Source organism: Dromiciops gliroides, chromosome 5 (genome assembly GCF_019393635.1).
Source record: "Dromiciops gliroides isolate mDroGli1 chromosome 5, mDroGli1.pri, whole genome shotgun sequence".
Taxonomy (NCBI): domain Eukaryota; kingdom Metazoa; phylum Chordata; class Mammalia; order Microbiotheria; family Microbiotheriidae; genus Dromiciops; species Dromiciops gliroides.
In genome coordinates, this window is record NC_057865.1 from 302,606,199 (window position 1) to 302,624,639 (window position 18,441).

At 54.7% G+C, this 18,441-nt stretch overlaps 1 protein-coding gene across 4 annotated transcripts in view; it reads right to left on the reverse strand.

Annotated features, from left to right (window-relative positions):
* Window positions 1-3,315: 3,315 nt before the first annotated feature.
* PRR5 (proline rich 5) overlaps window positions 3,316-18,441 on the reverse strand; it is a 56,492-nt gene continuing 41,366 nt past the window's right edge. For all 4 annotated transcript variants that reach the window (XM_043965109.1, XM_043965110.1, XM_043965111.1 and 1 more), the window contains 6 exons: window positions 17,506-17,554; window positions 16,002-16,059; window positions 8,931-9,022; window positions 8,460-8,600; window positions 5,108-5,243; window positions 3,316-4,261 (listed from right to left, as the gene is read on the reverse strand). In XM_043965109.1, coding sequence (XP_043821044.1) covers window positions 3,735-4,261; window positions 5,108-5,243; window positions 8,460-8,600; window positions 8,931-9,022; window positions 16,002-16,059; window positions 17,506-17,554 — 1,003 coding nt within the window. In that variant the 3' untranslated portion in view covers window positions 3,316-3,734. The remainder of the gene's footprint in view (window positions 4,262-5,107; window positions 5,244-8,459; window positions 8,601-8,930; window positions 9,023-16,001; window positions 16,060-17,505; window positions 17,555-18,441) is intronic.

The following is an 18,441-nucleotide window of genomic DNA, read 5'->3' on the forward strand; positions in this document are numbered from 1 at the left end:
ACAAGAGATTTCCATTCCAAAGGTACTCCTGGTGCCCTTGGTCTGATCAAGGTTTATGCACAGAGCCCGGACGCTCACTTCTCCACCTTTGCCAACATCTTCCTCTCACTTTTTGTTTCCCCCAAAGGAGAACTCTGATGATGGTGACAATGACGGTCACCTGTTTAAGGGCTATGATGGCTCCCTCACACTCTGGGGATTATCCACCCTTATTTTATAGCTGAGGAAACTGGGGCCCAGGCAAGTTCTGTGACTCACCGAAGGTCACACAGCTGGTATCTGTGCTTTGTAGACAAGAACACCCCCAAGTTTAAGCGTCTACTTCCGGGGCAGCTAGGTGGCGCAGTGGATAGAGCATTAGCCCTGGATTCAGGAGGACCTGAGTTCAAATCCAGCCTCAGACATTTGACACTTACTGGCTGTGTGGCCCTGGGAAAGTCACTTAACCCCAATAGCCTCACCAAAAAAAAAAGTCTACTTCCTCCTTATAGGTGGGTCCCAAGGGCACCTCACAAACCTGCGTAATACAGCCATACACAGATTGGCCTATAATCAAGGAATCAGTGGGAATAGCCCCACTTGGTCAAAGGGCTGAGTTTATACCGTGTGTCCACTAATAGTTAACTAGATGCCCCTGGACAAATTCTCTTCTCTTTCTCAGTCTCAGCTTCCCCCTCTATGAAAGGAGACAGTTAGATTTTCAGGGTCATGCCTGGAGGGGACCTGAGAGCCCCTCATTGTACAAAAAAGAAACCTGAAGCCCAGAGAGTGTAATCCTTCTCCATGGTCACACAGAGTGAGAGGGGGACCCAGGGGCACCAGTTCACCACAGACATGTTGCCCCTTCCCCAAGAGGTTGAAGATTTCCAAAATCCCCCTGTGATCTCCCTGTCATAGTCTGGGGCTGAGCCACAGGGCAGGGCAGCGGGCACCTTCTTGCCACCAGGACCAGATGAGTGGGCATTTATATTTCACCCACTTCTTGGCAGCCAGGGAAAAGGGGGGATACACTGCCAGTGAAGGAGACATTCGATCACCCCAGTGAGAAGTGAGAGGTGTCTCATTCCCTGACAAGAGCCAGAGGAGGGTAGATAAGGAAACATGTTTGCCACCAGAGTCTGCCCCCTTTCCCAGGACGAGGCTCCCCTGAGCCTGGGCATCATGGGGTTTGAGTGCAGGCCCTGCATTTTAGAGGTGAGAAGTCTGAATCCTCAGGAAGGGAAGTGGTAGAATGAAGAAGATGAAGATTGAGTAACAATGATGAGGATTGATGGATGGTGATTGATTGATGATTGGAGGGAAGTGTTAAAGTCTTCTAACTCCACATCCAGCTTTCTTTCCACAAAACCATGTTATTCATTCAGTCTTCAGCATTTATTATGCACCTACTGGGTACAGTAAGAGGATTCGAGGGAAGGTGACTGGAGGTGGTAGTCCTCAAGTTGTTCCTTGTTTTGAGGGTGTCAGTCTTCAGAAGACAACAGCACCTCCTCAGTGAGACCCAGGGCTACTCAAGAGACTGGACTAGCAATCCACATGGGGAAAACTAAATGGATGAATAATGCCCATTGCCCAGGCCATGGCATACAGCTGGCTGGGCGGTCCTGTGAGGTGACCTATCAGTGCAGCAGGCCCAGCAGGCAGATGATAGGCCAGGTCTGGGATTAAAGGCAGTGAGCTGGGTTCCCTTTGGGAAATGGGACTGATTTTTCAGTGATTCAACTTGCTCCCTTATACAAAAATTCATTTTTATAATACTTGCTGTGTACTTTGGCATACCAAATGACGGGATTGAAGAGTCAGTGTGTCCTGCACTGTCACTCAAGGCTTCTTGAAGCTTTCCAGCTAATGAAGGCCAGTTCTTTCAAGCCTTTGATCTCTTCTGGTCCAGCTCATCCCTGTGTATCACCCATGTCTGGACAGGTCTCTCCCATTCATCAAACGGGATGTTTGCTACCTCTGGGTCCCTCCGATGCTCTGCCTGGAGAGGCAGGATTTGAACACACACACACACACACACACACACACACACACACCCCACGGTTTTGTATTCATAGATTTTAATTTAAATGTCCAGCTGTCTGGGGCTTGGCCCAATGAGGGGAAAAGAGAACCTGGGGTCTTGGGGCCCAGAAGGCGGGAGGGAAGGTAAGGCTCTGGCCGCTGCTCCCCACCCCCCATTTTACAAATGACATCTGTCCGGGATGGGGCTGGGAGGGCGGAGCCGCAGAAACACCTTCTGTGTTTAAGCCCCACACAGCCCCGCTCCACAGACCACCCCGGGGAACAGTCCCTTCCTCTTTGCTAACCTGTGTTTAGGGAGGCTGGGAAGAGGAGGGAGAGGAGGGCAGCTCCAGAGAAGCCCCGATCCAGCAGCAGAGGGGAGGAGACCAGTCCCCCATCCTCGGGCTGGGCTGGGAGGGCCAGGGGCCAAGCTATGGGTGAGGGCAGCAGGAGACAGGGCCGGCAGCCCATTCATGGAGGGCACTTGTCAGGTGGCGGATGGAGAAGTGGGGAAGTCTGGGGTGACAGACCAGGAAGTGACCCTGACGCAGTCTGGCTATGGCTGCCCCACTGAGAAACTTCCCTGGTGTAACACTGACCCCTGAGAAGGGGCTGAGGAGGTGTGTGTGTGCCAGTGGGTGTTTGAGTGTCCACTGAGGCTGGGCACCCTGTGTTCTGGGCCAACCTCGGTTCTTCCGTCTGGGCTGGAGGGTGTGGACCTGGGGCCTGTCTGTGGGTGGGTCTCCTGGAGCTCAGTCTAGCATCCTTCCACTTAAACAACTCCTTGTGTGTCTTTGATAGCTTAGAACGACTCGTCTGGGGACGTGTTCTATCCCTGTCAGGACAAGGGGTGTTGGACTGTTCCTCTGAACCTCTAGTGCCCGGCACGGTGCCAGGTCAGGGCAAAAACATGATCAACGTTTGGTGATCACTAGATTGGGAATGTAAAAAATGGCTCCCCACAATGAAAATGGTTGAAGGGTCCAGAAAGAGTTGGGAAGGGGCACTGAGAGAGATCCATTGGGAAACAGCCTCCCCTGGAGAAGCCCTGCCCAGTTGGCAAGAAACCTGATGGGAGAGATGCAAGAGAACCAGGGGGTGAAAAAATACACCCAAAGGATCTCAATCTCTCTCTCCCTCTCCCTCTCTCTTCCCTCCCTTCTCTCCTCTCTCCCTCTCCCTCTCTCTTCCTTCCCTTCTCTCCTCTCTCTCTCTCTCTCTCTCTCTCTCTCTCTCTCTCTCTCTCTCTCTCTCTCCTCTCTCTCTCCCTCTCTCTTCCTTCCCTTCTCTCCTCTCTCTCTCTCTCTCTCTCTCTCTCTCTCTCTCTCTCTCTCCTCCCTCCCTTCTCTCCTCTCTCTCTCTCCTCCCTCCTTGTCTCTCTCTCACACACACATACACATACACACACATGCATACATATCACACACACATAGTATGTTAGAGTTACAAAGTGCCTCCACACATGTTATTATCTCATGGGATCCTCATGGCTGCCCTGCGAGGTCAGCAAGGCAGGGATTATTTTCCCTATTTAACAGATGAGGACACTGAGGCTCAGAGAGGGAACGTGATCTGCCCAGGGTTGAAGGGCCAGCAATGACCAGAGCAGGGACTCCAACCCAAGCCCCCCATTTCCCAGTCCAGGGCGCCCTCTGTCGTACCAGACCGCCTTTGACGCACATATTCATAGCCCAAGATGGGAGCCAGGTCATCTTCCTGGTGGGAGATGGTCACACCACGCTCTGTCTGCTCCCATCCACACTATATCCTGTTGCCTTGGAGCGTCCTCGGTCAAAGTTTATGAAAATCCCTTCAGAGTCAGAATCAATGGATTCCAAAATTTGGTCTACTAAGTTCTCTGGGCTGGAGGAAGGGGCTGACACGGAGGCTGGGTCTCTGGACAGCTTGAAAGTGGGGCTGAGCTCACTGCACTGGTGGTACAGGCCTGGCAGGGGCAGCGGCCCCACCGGATGGGCCTTGGCACTGGAGTGCTCAGCCTCTGCAGCCAGGGACGCCATCATGGAGACCTTGGAGCCACTGTCAAGGGCAGTGGTGAGGTTGGCATAGTCCTGGGCCTCAGGGCAGGACGTCATCTCGGAGACAGAGTGTCTGCGGATGCCCGTGCCATTGGCCACCAGCCCTTCTGCCTCATACTCTGCCACAGGGGTGAGCAGCGGGTTGTTGTAACTCTTGGAGCGGACGACAGGGTTCTTGGCCATGATATCGCCTGCCTTTGAGCGGCGGGAAAAGCGCTTTTCTGTTGAAGGAAGCAAAATCAGGATCACATGAGGCCAGCAGGAGAAAGGGTGTCTGCTCCCAGCACTAAGGCTAGAGTACAAAGGGGGCCTCTCTCATGTTCCCTCCCTCCCTCCCTCATGCATGTTCTCTCTCTCTCCCCTCTCATTCTCTCCTCTTCCTTCCTCTCTCTCTCTCTCTCTCTCTCTCTCTCTCTCTCTCTCTCTCTCTCTCTCTCTCTCTCTCTCTCTCCTCTTCTCTCCTCTCCTCTCTCTCCCTCCATATCTCCTCCAAACCTGCCTTCTGTGCAAAGCCATATGTCCTTCAAAGAACACTGCTCAGAGATGGAGGCCTCTCGTGCATGCTTTCTAAGACAGACAGGCCTGCAGTCTCTGGCTGAGGAGGTCTCTCCTATATTTTAAAGCTCCAATGTCTCCCCAGGTGAGAGCAGCCTCCTCCCCAGGCCCTGTCAGGCTGCCGTCTGGTGCCCCAGTATCTGTGTGTACATGACCTTCCTCATTGTGGCTCCCCATTCTCAGATGCTGAAGCATTTACAGAGCACTTTCCTTAGATGGCTTGTGAGGGAGGTGGCTGCTTTGTAGATAAAGCAGCTGAGACTGAGCAGAAGGGTAACCCGTCCAGGACCACACAGCTAGGAAGTGTTGGTGCTGGGACGATGCTCAGATCCTGGAGAGCAGGACCTGGTGGGGACGCCTCTGGTGCTCTCAGGCCACAAGCTGAGGAAGGGTGAGGGAAGAGCCGCCGAGTGGGCTGGCAGGGCCCCTCCTGGGGCATTTCCCAAGAGTAGTCACAGAGGCCTGGGCTGCTGGGCTGGGTCTGACCTCCCTGCCTGTGGGCTCCCACTTACCCAAGATGCAAGAGTGTGTGAAGGGCCCGTCGCTGGAGTGGAGGCCATAGGTCCCCAGGTATGGGGACACCACCTTCTGTATTAGAGCCTCCAGCTTCAGATAGTCTTCCGTGATGCCTTTGGATTCATGGACCCCCTGAGAAGGCAGGAAGGCAGAGGGAAGCTCGTTGGGCAGGGGCACATGGTGGAGAGAGCAAGGGGCTACAGGATGGCAGCCTGGGTAAGTGATGGGCCACGCCAGAAAGGAATCCCATTCCAGACCACCCTAGGATGCTCTCAGGCCCCAGAATGTGTCAAGGCGGGAAGCTGAAGGATGCTGCATCTGCGGCCATCACCACCAGGGGGCACCAACACCTCAGGATCAGACTCACCTGGGACCCTTTCCTGAGCTCGAGGTTGGCAGAATTGTAGACATGGTTGACACGCCTCCCCCTGCCTTTCAGGCTCACAGCCATGGTCTCTTTGCTCCCCTGCTGGCCCCTCACTGGTCCCTAAGATGCTGTGTTAGCCTTGGGGGGAGGGGCTCATGTCCATCCTACACCTAGGGACTATGTGGTAGCAAGTCAAGTCAAGAAGCATTGATAAAGCACCTACTGCATGCCAGAAATGGCACTGAATGCTGGGGATGTTTGCAAAGACAGACAAAAGACAGACCGGGATCCCAGGGATCTTACAAGTGCACAGGGAGACAAACAAGCTGCAGACAGGGTGAATTAGGGGTGGCAGAAGGAGGCCGCTGAGCCCCTGGGCTGGGGAGGAGGCGGCATGTGGGGGAAGAAAGCAGACACCATAAGCAAAGCATGGAGAAGAAAACAGGAGAACTCCCCGGAGAGCTACGACAGGCAGGAGGACTTTGTTACTGCTCAGCTGGACTGAAGACACCTTTGGAAAGTCTGTCGCTTAATTCACTCATTTACGTGCACCACCGTCCCCTGCCTGGCTGGCTCCCTCCTCCCACTGGACAGTGGTACGTCCCCAGAGCCCTGTGTGCCCTACAAAATGCTTTCCCCCTAACACCCCTGAAAGAGAAGGGAGTATGTCAGCATTAATGTTACCAACTGAGGCTCAGTGAGGGGCAGGGACTCTCCCAAGGTCCTGTCAAGGCAGTGGAAGTGGTGGAAAGAGCCCCGAGCTTGAACCCTGACAGCATCGTCAGTTGGTGAGCACCCTGTCACTGGAAGTGTGCAAGCACAGTGGGAGGGGATCGCTGCCCAGGCTGGAAGGTGAGACTCAGTGGCCCTCTGGGGAGCAGTGCCTAGAGCCCAGGAGAGGGAGAAGTCAGTGGGCCACCTGACACAAGTTATTTCTGCCTTCTTGGGCCTTTCATAGAATCACAGAACTGAGATGTGGAAGGAAGCTCAGCCACCTCAAGGCCGTCCCAGCGGCCAGAGGAATCCCACGTGGACGCACCCCACAGGGCCCCATCTCTGCTCACAGACGCTGCCCTTCAGGACAGCCCGTGGTGGGGATGTTGGAAGGTCCCCCCAGGGCTCCTGGGGCTGCACCCTGAGGTCAAGAACGAGCCCCCCAGGTCCCCTTAGCCTGCTCCTCCCCGGCTTTAACCCCACCCTGACCCAGCGGCTTCCATCCATCTTCATGGGACAGAGTCAAGAGCCCTGCCCAGCCTGCTCCGTCTCCTCCCTTAGCCCTCTGGCTAATCCACGGCTGGCCCCACACCCAGTGACCACTAAGACCTTCTCTCTCAAAGCCTGTGATCCTGGGACATCTGGGAACCCCTGTGTGGGGTCAGCACCACCCCAAAAAAGGACCAACCCAGAGACATTCTCGAAGAAGGAAGGAACGCAGCTCCCAGGGTCCTGGACCCTGGGCTGGCCGAGCTGTCGAGGCCAAAGTGCCCCTTCTGCAGAGGAGGGCCTGGGCTGGCTTGGCACCTGCTCTCCCACCGCTCCATCCGATGGCTGTCCCCTACTGCCCAGGGTGCTGCTCGGCCCCATCCCTTCTCATGGTCAGGCGTGGCCGTGGTGCTCCCTGCAGCAGAAGGTTGGTACCCCTGCCTGACCCTGTGCACAGCCTCCAAGTCAGGTTTCTGGGAACTCCAAGCGGGGAGCACTTGGCAGGGCAGTTTGTGCCCCTTCCCCCTGCCCATATGCACATGCTGAGGCTACAGGCTGGTAGACCCACCTAGAGGTGTGAGGGAGACCAGCAGGCTGGATGGAGAATGGGAGACACTCCTCCCAGGGCCCCTGTGGCTCCCTGATGCAAACCCAGCCTTTGGCCCCAGCTCCCTGCTGGCAGTCCCTGCCTTACCACCAAGAAGAACTTTCATACACAAAGGATGACCCACCCTGCCCTCCCAGAGCTTCTGGTCTATTCTTTTGGAATTCACCAACTTTGTGGCAGAGTCCCCTGGGCTTCCCCCAGTGCCTGGGGCTTCGCCCACCCACCGCCCAGGCTTACCAACCTGACAGACGAAGTGGTCGGTTCCCCATGGGCTCACCCCAGGAGAGACAAGCACCGTGAAGGCAAGCTTTGCTTTGTTTCTGTGTCCCCAGAGCTTAGCCTAAGGTCTGGCACCTTGTTTTTAATAAGGGCTCACTTCCTGAAGGTAGGGAACTCAACACGGAAATGCTCTCTACTGATGCAGGTCTAACTTATAGCCTCAGAGAGTTGTCAGGGCCACCCAGAGGTCAAGGGACTTGTCCAGGGGCACACAGCCCCTCTGCCGGGCCTATGTGTCCAAGTGGAACTTGAGCCCAGGACATCTTGCTCCAGGACCTGCTCTCTATCCATTCGCTTCCTCTCCCCTGCACTCAGTGGGAGCTGGTTGAATGAATGAAACTGTGACAGCAATAAGGCATGATCACAGGTGATTGTAAAAGGCCCTTCTGGGGGTATGTGTGATCAGAAGGGAACTGGGCTAGGATTCCTGAGATAGTCCGAGAGGCCGGGGAGGCCTCTAGTACTGGGCAGACCCTTCGCGGGGAAGGGACTAGACAAGAACTGTCCAGGCCCCCTGGCTTTGGAGCTGACATCAGGAAGCCAGTCGAGGCCTCTCACAACTGTGTCACTCACTGTGCCCGAGACCCTGCGGAGGGCTCGACCAGGGAAGGCACTGGCACCGCCCATCTGATGCATTTACATCTGTACTTTGGCGAGCCAGGGACAGGGATCCCTCCCCCCAGCTCCCCAGCGTGTGACTCCCACAACTCTCAGCTGCTTGGCCTCCCTGGCTGGGCACTTCCCGCTATTCTCTGCCCCCTCCTCGGCATCGTTCCTCAGGGACCTGGCAAGGTCTGACGTGTGGCCAACATGCGCCAGCCAGGTGCATGGAGAGACTGGCACGGGAACCAGGGGTGGCTATGAGTGGGGCCACCCTGTGGTGAGCACTGACCTGCAGAACCAGCAGCATTTGGACGATGGAGGGGGGGATCCTGGCTCTCGACCTCGAGAGGGCATCTTCCAACTTAATGTTGAGGGTGATGATGTTCCGAAAGTGCAGGAGAGCCAGCTGGCGGACAGAGGGCTCCTTACCCTGTAGACAGGAGAGCCAGAGTTAGGACAGCTCCCCCTCCCTGAGGATCTCACAGCACCCGGACCGAGTCAATGCAAACCAGAGCCGCGTGTCCCTGCCTGGAACAGTGACAGGGGAGTGCCTGATTGACGGATGGTGGCTGTCCCACTGTACACAGCACTCGGACCCTTGGAGCATCCCAGGAGATGGGAAGGTACAAGAAAACCTCATCCCATTTAGTACTTGAAAAAGAGGTTCTGAAAAGTTAAGTGACTCGCCCAGGGTCACACAGCAAGCAAATGGCAAAGCTGGATGTGCATGTCTCCAATTCACCACAATAAAAGTATTCACCTGAACGGGGTAGAAAATGGCCTGGAGTGTGGGCAAGACATCCCCAAAGAAGAAATCCCAGGTTTCCGCCAAAGAATCCAGTAGCTTCTGTCCTAGAAGAGAAAACCAGTTACTGCCCAGAGGACACCCCCAGCAGTCCAGAGGAGAAAGCAGTAAGACCCCCAGGGGACCCTAAGTGGGCCTGGTCATGCCCTTCAGCCCCTCCCTGCCGGCTACCCTCCCTCAGTTTTGTTCCAGGATGGGATGTGTCCATCTCCACCCACTCGACCTTCCTGTATAATGGGTACCCACCGTGCCCATTGCCCTTAGAACACTCACTGCCTGAGGGCAGGAACTGACTCCCCTTAACACTTACTTCAGTGTGACACATCCTGACAGGGCCTAGGACGTGTCAAGGAGGCAAGGGACTATTCAAGTTTAGCTATCAGGAGGTACACACCTAAGAAGTCAGGGGAGATAAAATTCTCCAGCAGCAAAGTCAGCTGGGAGATGGGGAGAAGCCCAGCAGTCCAGACTCTCAGGAATCTTTCACCCCAAAGGGAACTATCCATTGTCGGGTGGTCCCCACATAGTTTCTGAAAAAGGTTTGGCCTTCCTTTGGTTTGGTTCTAAGCCAGCTCCTCCCTCTGGAGGGGAAGTCTTTGATTTCCTTCTGTCACTTTCCCTAACGCCCAATAAAGGACCATTTTAATTCTAATTGGACTGTGCAAGAGTGGAACTCTTTACAGAGGAATACCTAAGGACCCCACAACTTTTTCCCCCTGACACATCCTAAGTGCTTAATAAATATGTTATGGGCCCAGAGCACCCCAGTTCTCTGGGGTACATAAAAAAAAAAAACCTTCTCCTTGAGAAACTAATACAAAGGACAGACACACCTAAAGAGATAAGTGGAACCAGACTGGACTGAGCTAGCTTCGGTACCCCCACTCTTCATTCTAGTCTCCCTCAACCCTGGGGAGAGAAGATTAGGTGTGGCTGCCTTCTTTGTGTCCTGAGGAGAGAGATGGCCTTCAGAGATCTTCAGCCACCCCTCACCCAACTCCTCCAGCTACCACCAGTGGGGGATGGTCCTCCCTCACTAAGGGAACTTTCCAGTCAGATGGTCACCCCCATCAGTCCTTTATAAAAGTACCTGCCTGTCTCCTGCTTGAGGAAATTGGTATCTCAGAGCCACGTTCTGTGCCATGCCTTCTCCCCATGAGAAGTCCAAGGATTTCTCTCTTGGTTTTCCTTTCCTTCCCCAGCCCCTAAATAAACTATCTTATTCTAATTGCTTTTATGTGCAAGAGGGTGTAATTCTTTAAAGACGAATTCCTAAGGACCCCAAACCCCTATCCCTATCCCTATCCCGAACTCCCCACCCTATTTTCCCCATGTCAAATGCTTCCTTTCCCTCCTTGGGAGAATAGAGGGGTGTGCTGGTAAATATTTAACAACCAGCCACAGGACACATTTTAAAGTTTATTCTGTTCAGTTTAAGAGAAGATGTTCTTGACCCCCTCCTCCCAGCCACTGACCCCTCTCATGCAATATCGTTTCTCTATCTCTTAAATACACACGTCTATACAGGCTCTGTCTAGGTGACTGAGCTCTTTGGGGACAAGGACAGTCCCACTTTGTCTCTGCATCACTGGTGGCTGGCATACTGCAAATGCTTAATCAATAGTAATCACGATAAACAGCTGGTATGTATTGCCTGCAGGCTCTGCTCCCTCACAAAGCACTCTTCCTATTCACTCTCTCATCATCCCACTGGAGCTTCCACGTGTGCCCTGGCTGAGTCCAGGTGTCCCTCCCTAGTTCTTATTTCTGAGGTACTGGGTGTAAATCCTTCCTTGTGAATCCACCTCTGCTCTGGCCATGCCACACCAGGTCTCACCAGCCAAGGGGGTTGCTGTGGGATCCACGTGCCACAGGAAGCTGTTATGGGCCTAGCACCCCAGAAGTTCTCTGGGGTACATCAAAGAACCTTCCCCTTGAGAAACTAAACCAAAGGACAGACACACCTAAAGAGATAAGTGGACTGAGATCGGGACTGAGCTAGCTCCAGGACCACCACCCTTCATTCCAGTCTCCCCCACCCCTGGGGAGATAAGATTAGGTGTGGTTGCTGCTTTTGTGGTGGGAGGAGAGATGACTTGAGAGAGGCACAGCTGCCCCTCACCCAACTTCCCCAGGCCACCACCAGTGGGGGATGGTCCTTCCTCACTAAGGGAACTTTCCAGTCAGATGGTCACCCCCATCAGTCCTCTATAATGCCTGTCTCAGGTATCTCAGACAGCCATGCCTCTGTGCCATGCCTTCTCCCCATGAGAAGAAGTTCAAGGATTTCTCTTGGTTTCCTTTCCCTAGCCCCTAAATAAACTATCATTTTATTCAAGTTGGATTTGTGTGCGAGGGTGTGATTCTTTAAAGAGGATTCCTAAGAACCCCTACCCCAAACCCCCACCTATTTCCCCCATAACAAAGCTCAAAGCTTAACCCTTGACTGGGTCTGAGTTGTATTTCTTGCCCTGTCCTCAGGGATCTGGAGGCTTTCCTCCAGAAAGCTCTGAGCCAGAGTCCAAGCTAGAAGGAACTCAATCCTTTGACAGGTGAGGAAACCGAGACCCCCAGAAGACAAGGTGAAGGCTAAAACAAGGAAAAGAACTAGGGACCCCCACACCACAGTCCTCCCAGACCCTCACCTCCTTGAGCTCCCCTTTCCCAACCCTTCCCCAGCCTCAGGACCAAGCCCCATTGACAGAGGTCTCCAAGGGGAGGGCAGATTACGGAGGGGCAGGAAAGCCGGTGCCCATGAAGGGCACTGCCACTCTGAAAGTCAAAGGCTCCACAAATCCACAGGGAGAGAAATCCACCCCATCTCAACTTAGTGCCATGGAGACCAAGGGAAGCCCCCAGCATTGTCTGACTGAGCATGCTGGAAGGCCGCTTGGCGACAGAAAAATGGGAGAGAAACTGGGTCATATCTGAGGGGGAAACAGACCCAGCTTGTGCCTGGCAGCCCCCCAGCTGGCAGAGGGGGTTGTTTGACAGCCTCACCCACTGCCCACCCACCCCCCTTCCTTTTCTTTAGTCTCTGGTCCAAGAGACTTTAGAGGTCGCAGGGGACCAGCAGGCATCATAGCCAGAGCCATTAGTCAGCACTGCAGCAGTAGCCAGGCCTTGCCCAAAGGCTGAAAGGAGAGAGAGAGGTGGAGACATCAGCCCCTCCACCTGTGGGCAGAGACCCTGCTTCTGAAACAGCCAGAGGCTAGGAATGAGGGCAAGTCTAAAGTCCCTGGAGTCTCCCTGCCCCCTCTAAGTGTCAGAGCTGTGGGGCAATGCCCTGGGCACAGCACCCTGGACAGATCTCTGGTGCCTGTTTCCATTCTCAGGTCAGTGGCAAGGGCACATCAGGATCCCCATTTTACAGATGAGGCCACGTCGGGGAGGGGCCCAGGCTCTCTTCAAAGGACCGGGTGGCCTTTCACGAGCCTCTGCCTTCTCTCCTGGGCCTGGCCCAAGGTGGCTGCTTCTGGGCAGTCTGAGTCAGCCCAGCAGTGCATCCCAGGAACAAACAGGCACACTCCTAGCAGGGTGCCGAAGGAAAGGCTGCCAGCTGGACAAGGGGCAACAAATGCTGAACGTGTCTCTGGTTTCCCACAGCTTCTCTGAGCACACCAGGGGCAAGCCTGAAGCTGGTGCCAGGCCCCTGGGGCCTCCTGGAGAGCCGGCAGCCTAGGGCACAGCTGCTCCTTGTTCCAGATGTGTCCAGGGTGTAGCAGGGACTGGGGCCCAGAGCTCAGCAGGAACTGAGGTGCCGCGTGAAAAGGATACTGATGGGGAAGAGGGGAATTCAGGCCCATGAGGATCGGATGGAGGAGCGGGCATGACTAGCCTGGAGAAGACTTGGGGAGCAAGGCTTCGAGCACCAGCTCATTTAGGCTTGATATTGGGACAGTGTCCAGTGGGGGATTGGCTGCTTCTCTCAAGCCAATGCCAGATGGCCACTGGTCATCGAGGCCAGGGAGGAGACCCTCGCTCAGGTCTGGTTCAGCCTAGAGGCCCCCAAGCCAGATTCGGGGAGCCCAGGTTTAGAGGGGAAACCAGGCCAGGCCCAGGAGCCCCTTCCAGAGGGGTGGAGACCAGTGATTTGCCCCAGGGCCCCTGACTCAGCATTCTCCACTGCACAAAGGCCTGGGAATTTCCTCCCAAAGGGTGGGAAGAAAGGAAGCTCAGTCCTTTCAGGAGGAGGACCCCGGCCCTAAGCCAGAGGCATTCTACAAAGTGTAGGCCAGCAATGGGAAGGAGCTGCTGAGGCAGTCACGTCCCCAGAGCACTGGGGCACCAGCATCTTTTGTGTCACCCCTGGCTTTGTTGCCTGTTCCTCATAGCTCTACAAATCCTCCTCTGGGTGCCCCTGGCTCCCTCTCCTTCCTCAGGCATCATGGGAAAAAGGGCTAGACTGAGGACCATCTGTGCAAAGGCATGGAGGTGGGAAATGGCATAGTGCACATGGGGGAAAGAGTAATGTGAAGTCAGCCCAGACAAGGGAGTGAAGGGGACGTCAAGCCGCCTTCCAGGTCCACATCGAGCCTGAGTCAGGTACTGTTGGCTGGCCCAAAGCTTCTTAAATGAGGGGCCATGTAACTGAGTGTGGGGCTCCCAACAGTATTTTATGTACCTGCATACACAGGTTCCAATTTCTGGGGCATAAAGGGGTGGGGAATGGACAAAGCTCGAGGAGCCCTGGTCGAGCCCACACCTCCCAGTCTCGTGCAGGCATTCGGCCACAAGGCCTGGGCCTGGGTGCCAGGCCTGCCTCTGATGAGCCCTGTGAGGCCCGAGACAGTCCTTTGTGAGTCTCAGTTTCCCCACCTGACAGCTGTCAAATACAGAAGGCTCTGAGGCTCACAGAGAATCCTACAGAGTGATCTCATTGAATGTTCACCACCACCCTGTGAAGGAGTTACTCTATCCCCATCTTACAAGTGAAGAAATAGGGGCAGGCAGCAGTTAAGCGACATGTTCAGGGCCAGGGCCACATGGCCAGTAAGTGCCTGAGGCAAGATTTGAACTTAGGCCCTCCTGACTCCAAGTCCAGCACTCTGTGGCCTGAGCGCCACCCCCCCCACACACACACACATCTGTATAATATGGAGAATGACATGCTTCGGTAACGGTTCCGTTCTCTTTGAGATGCTCTCTGTGTAGGGGCAGCTAGATGGCACAGTGGATAGAGCACCGGCCCTGGAGTCAGGAGGACCTGAGTTCAAATCCGGCATCAGAAACTTAACACTTACTAGCTGTGTGACCCTGGGCAACTCACTTAACCCCAATTGCCTCATCCAAAAAAAAAAAAAAAAGAAAGAAAGAAAGAAAGAAATGCTCTCTGTGTGACATGACCTGACACAACGCATCTGTCTCGTTATCACCTTCAGCATCCCCACTTCTGCCTGGCATGAGAAGGTTAGAGCTATCTCTGCCCTCCCAGAGAAAGCCCCCGCAGCCCCCCAGTAAGGGAGACAAAGTGCCGTGACCTTCACAGGCAACCCTGAGACCCCCTGAGGCTGACAAGTGTCAGACCCTTGTCCCGTCACCCTGTCATCGCTGTCCTGCCTGTTGTCCCCTGGGATGTTGAAACCCATCACATGCTTGGCAAGCCTGCTACCAGAATTCCTGCTACTATCCCAGAAGCCCTGCTGAGCAATGGATAGGCTTCAAAGGCCAGAGTCTTGAGCACAGCCCTAGACCTGGATTTGAATCTTGGCTGGCAGCTTGCTAACTGCGTGCCCTTGGCCAAGTCCTTTTCATTCTGAGGGCCTTTGTTCTCCAAGGGACAAGAAGGTCCCTAAAGCCCCTTCCAGCTCTGAATCTATGATCCTGTGGCATTATATTCCGGAGAGACTCAACAGGGCTTGTCTCTGCCATTTTTGCCTCCAGTGGGAACAAGGCTGTGCTCCCATAGGTAAGGGGCTAAGGGGGTTGAAGTGGCCCCCAGGTGCTCCTTGGAGGGGGGTGGGTGTGGTATGTGTAGGTATGTGTGTGCATGTGTGTGGTGTGTGTATACATGTAGGCATGTGTGGTGGGTATACATGTATGTGGTGTGTATGTCTGTATGTATGGCACGCACGTGTGTGGTGTGTGCATGTGTGTGGTGTGTGTGTGCATGGTATGTACATGTGTGTGGGGTATGTGTGTCTGTCTGTCTGTGGTGGCCACAAGGTGGAAGGACCTAAGCCGATAGAGACCAGGAATGTGTTGTCACCCAACAGGGGTAAGTGGGGAGCCAGCATCACATTCCCAGGGGAGAGCCTGCCCTTGGAGGGACATGCATGTCTCCATGTCCACTGGCCCTGGCCAGGCTCTCCTGGTATGCCAGGCTGTCCCACTGGTCTCACCTCGGAGGGCCGAGCACACTAGCCGGCAATAGCGGGTACCTCCCTTACAGTACACACCCATTTTCTCCCTCTCCCACCTTGTCCCCCACCCGTCGCTCTGAGTCCTCTGAGCTACCTTCTCCCACCCCGAGATGCTCCCTTATTTCCCACCTCCACACCTTTGCTCCCTGCCCCATGTGCTTGGTCACAGCCTGGCGCTGCCCCCTGAAGGGCCTTCCCGGCCCTGCTCCTGGTCCCCACGCGGAGGGAAGCCTTTGGACCCCTTCTCGTGTTCTGTGACTGCACACTGTGGGAGGGCCCTCCTGAGTCACTGAGGAGCACTTTGTGTTCTATAGTCAAGCACTGGGCATTGGCCTAAGGCCTGGGGGTGCAAAGACAGGCAAAGCACCAGAGCCCCTGACCTCACTGGGAATTCTCATGGGATGGGGGTGAGGGGACATCCCAGCAGGGCACAAAGGGAGCCCTATCAGCTTCGGGGATCAGGAAACATCTGTAGATGGTGGGGATGCAGAGATGAGAAGGGTGGGCACTGCAGGTGTGGGGACCAGCCAGGGCTAATGCCTGGATTCAGGAGATGTAGGCTGGCTCTGCAGAACCACAGCACAATGCCCAGCTGATCAATGAGGATGGGAACACACTGGCCAAGTCAGGTGTTTGGGCCTTGGGGCCAGCTGGTTGGGTTTACCTTCATAAAATCGGATCTTGTCCCGGAGAATCACCATGCCTTTGGTGAGCAGCTGGTTCTGAAAGAGGAACCACCAAAGATGTCAGTGCACACAGGGTCACAAGTTTGAGCTTAGAATGTCTGAGGGGGCCTGGGCATACCAGGCTCTCTGGCTCGGGCCCCAACCCCCTTCAGCTGTCAGCAAACATTCCCGTGCCCCATTGGACAGAGAAGGGAAGAAACCCAGGTGTTTATAGGCACATGCAGGTGCAAAGTCAAATGGATTCATTTTGAAAGGGTGACAGGGCCACCTGCCAGAAATGACTTCTCTCCCCCTTAGGGGGCGTATGCCCCTGATCTGGCCCATTCTCCTAATCTAAGAGGAGATCAAGGCCCAGGGAAGGGAAGGGACTCCGGCAAGGTCTATCTGTGGAGGTCCAGCCTCTTTCCGTTCCCTCCCTAAGATGGCCCCCACACCCTCTCGGAAGCTCAGCTGTGGCCACATCATCACCCATCAAGGCAGAAGCCCAGCACCAAAGGCAGACCACACGTCTGAGTCCCAACCCACTCGGCAAAAAGAAAGGCCCCTCACTCAACAGTTCTGGTAGCACTGAATGGCACATCCAAATGGGTTTAATTTGGGCTTGGGTGTGGAGGGAAGGGAGGGAGTGAGAGAACATGTGCTTATGAGTACAACACCAGACCCCCCCCCATTAGAACCCCATTCTAGAGCCTCATTAGAGTCTGTTATGATGAGCTCCCATGGTGAAAGAGAGACTGGCTTAATGGAAGGCTGCTGGAGAGAAGCAGGTCACCAAACAGCACAGCCCAATGGGCCAAAGCAGACCTTGTCCAGGCACAGCTGCTGACGAGGATGCCCCGCCCCTCACCCTGAGGTGGGGGATGGGGGAGGTAGGGCTGACCCATGAGGGTGGGGGACACACAGAGAATTAGGGCTGGGAGGGCCCTCAGAACAGGGGATGGCAGAGCTGGGAGAGAGCTTAGAACAAGGGATGTCAGGGCTAGGATGGCCCTTAGAACAGGGGATGGCAGAGCTAGAAGAGGCCTTATTTTACAAATAAGGATAGAGAGGGCATCTAACTCTCCCTAACCCTAAAACCCAACTTTAACCCAGGTCATCCAGCCTGGAATGATCAGATTTTGGATTCCAACCCGAGGGGTGCCACAGTGCCTACAGCTCTGAGCCTAGAGTCAAGAAGGTCTGAGTTCAGATTCTATCCCAGACCCTTGCTAGCTGTGTGACTCTCTGCCTGCCTCAGTTTTCTCATCTGTAAAATGGGGGTCATGACAGCACCTCGCTGCCAGGGTTGTTGGGAGGATGCAACGAGACCACATTTGTAAGGGGCTCAGCCCAGTGGCCCCACATAGGGGCACTATCAAGCACCCACTGTTACCTTTATTACGTTAATTTTGAGGGCCCAGTTTTCTTCCCTTTCCTGTTCCTGTAGGCCCCCAGCCCCAGCCCCAAGCCTTCGGTGGAAGGGGGCAGGACGACCACACTCACCTGGAGATATTCTGTGAAGAAAGAGCCCAGCTCAGTTTTCAGCAGCTGCCTGTGCTCAGAAGACAAAGGGGAGCAGACATCAGAACAGAGCAACTCTCCCTGGTACACCCACAGGGAGGCAGAATTGTGGAGGCCCCAAGTCTTCAGGAATAGCCTTTGCCCCCCAAGATCACACATCCAGGAGCCTCAGCTTCTCCTGCTGGCTAAGTTGCCTGCTAGCTATTTCCTGTGCCAGACATTTCATCCTCCCTGCTGCCCTCTCTCCCAGAGAATCCCTACCTCCCTAGTGCCTCCTCATCCCTAAATCCTCTCCTGATTCTCATTCCCCCAGGCCGTCCCTGCCTCAGGTCTTAGCCCTCTATCCTTGACATGACTTTCCATGTGCTTCCTCTGGAGTCCAGGTGAGTGTTATGTCTGTTCCTCCAGGGCAGGGCACTCATCTTTCACACCTTAATAAAAGCTTGTTGAATCAGTTTACAAAAAAGGAAACTGAGGCCCAGAGAGGTTCAGTGACTTGTGAGGAGACACAGAGCTCTTACTCGGCAAGGCCAGCATTGGTCCTTGGACACCACCCCTGTCTCTCCTAAGTCCTAGTCAGTAATTCAGCAAGCCTCAGTTTCTCTATTTTCTAACCATTACCACATTGAATTCCCCAAGCAGCCCTGTGAGACAGGTCCTACAATCAGCGTTCTCCCTCTTTCATGGAGGAGGGAGACTTGGCCAAGGTCCCCCAGCTAGTAAGTGGATCAGGGGGATCTGAACATGGGTCGTGGGGCTCTGAGTCGTGCTCTTGCTAACTGCCCCTCCTCCCCCAGCTGCATCCTCAAGACTAATGTGCCCATTTGTGGCTGTTTCCATGGATGATAGACTGAGGATATACATCCCTACTGAATTATGGGCCACATGCCTGATGAAGATACAGGTTCATATGGAAAC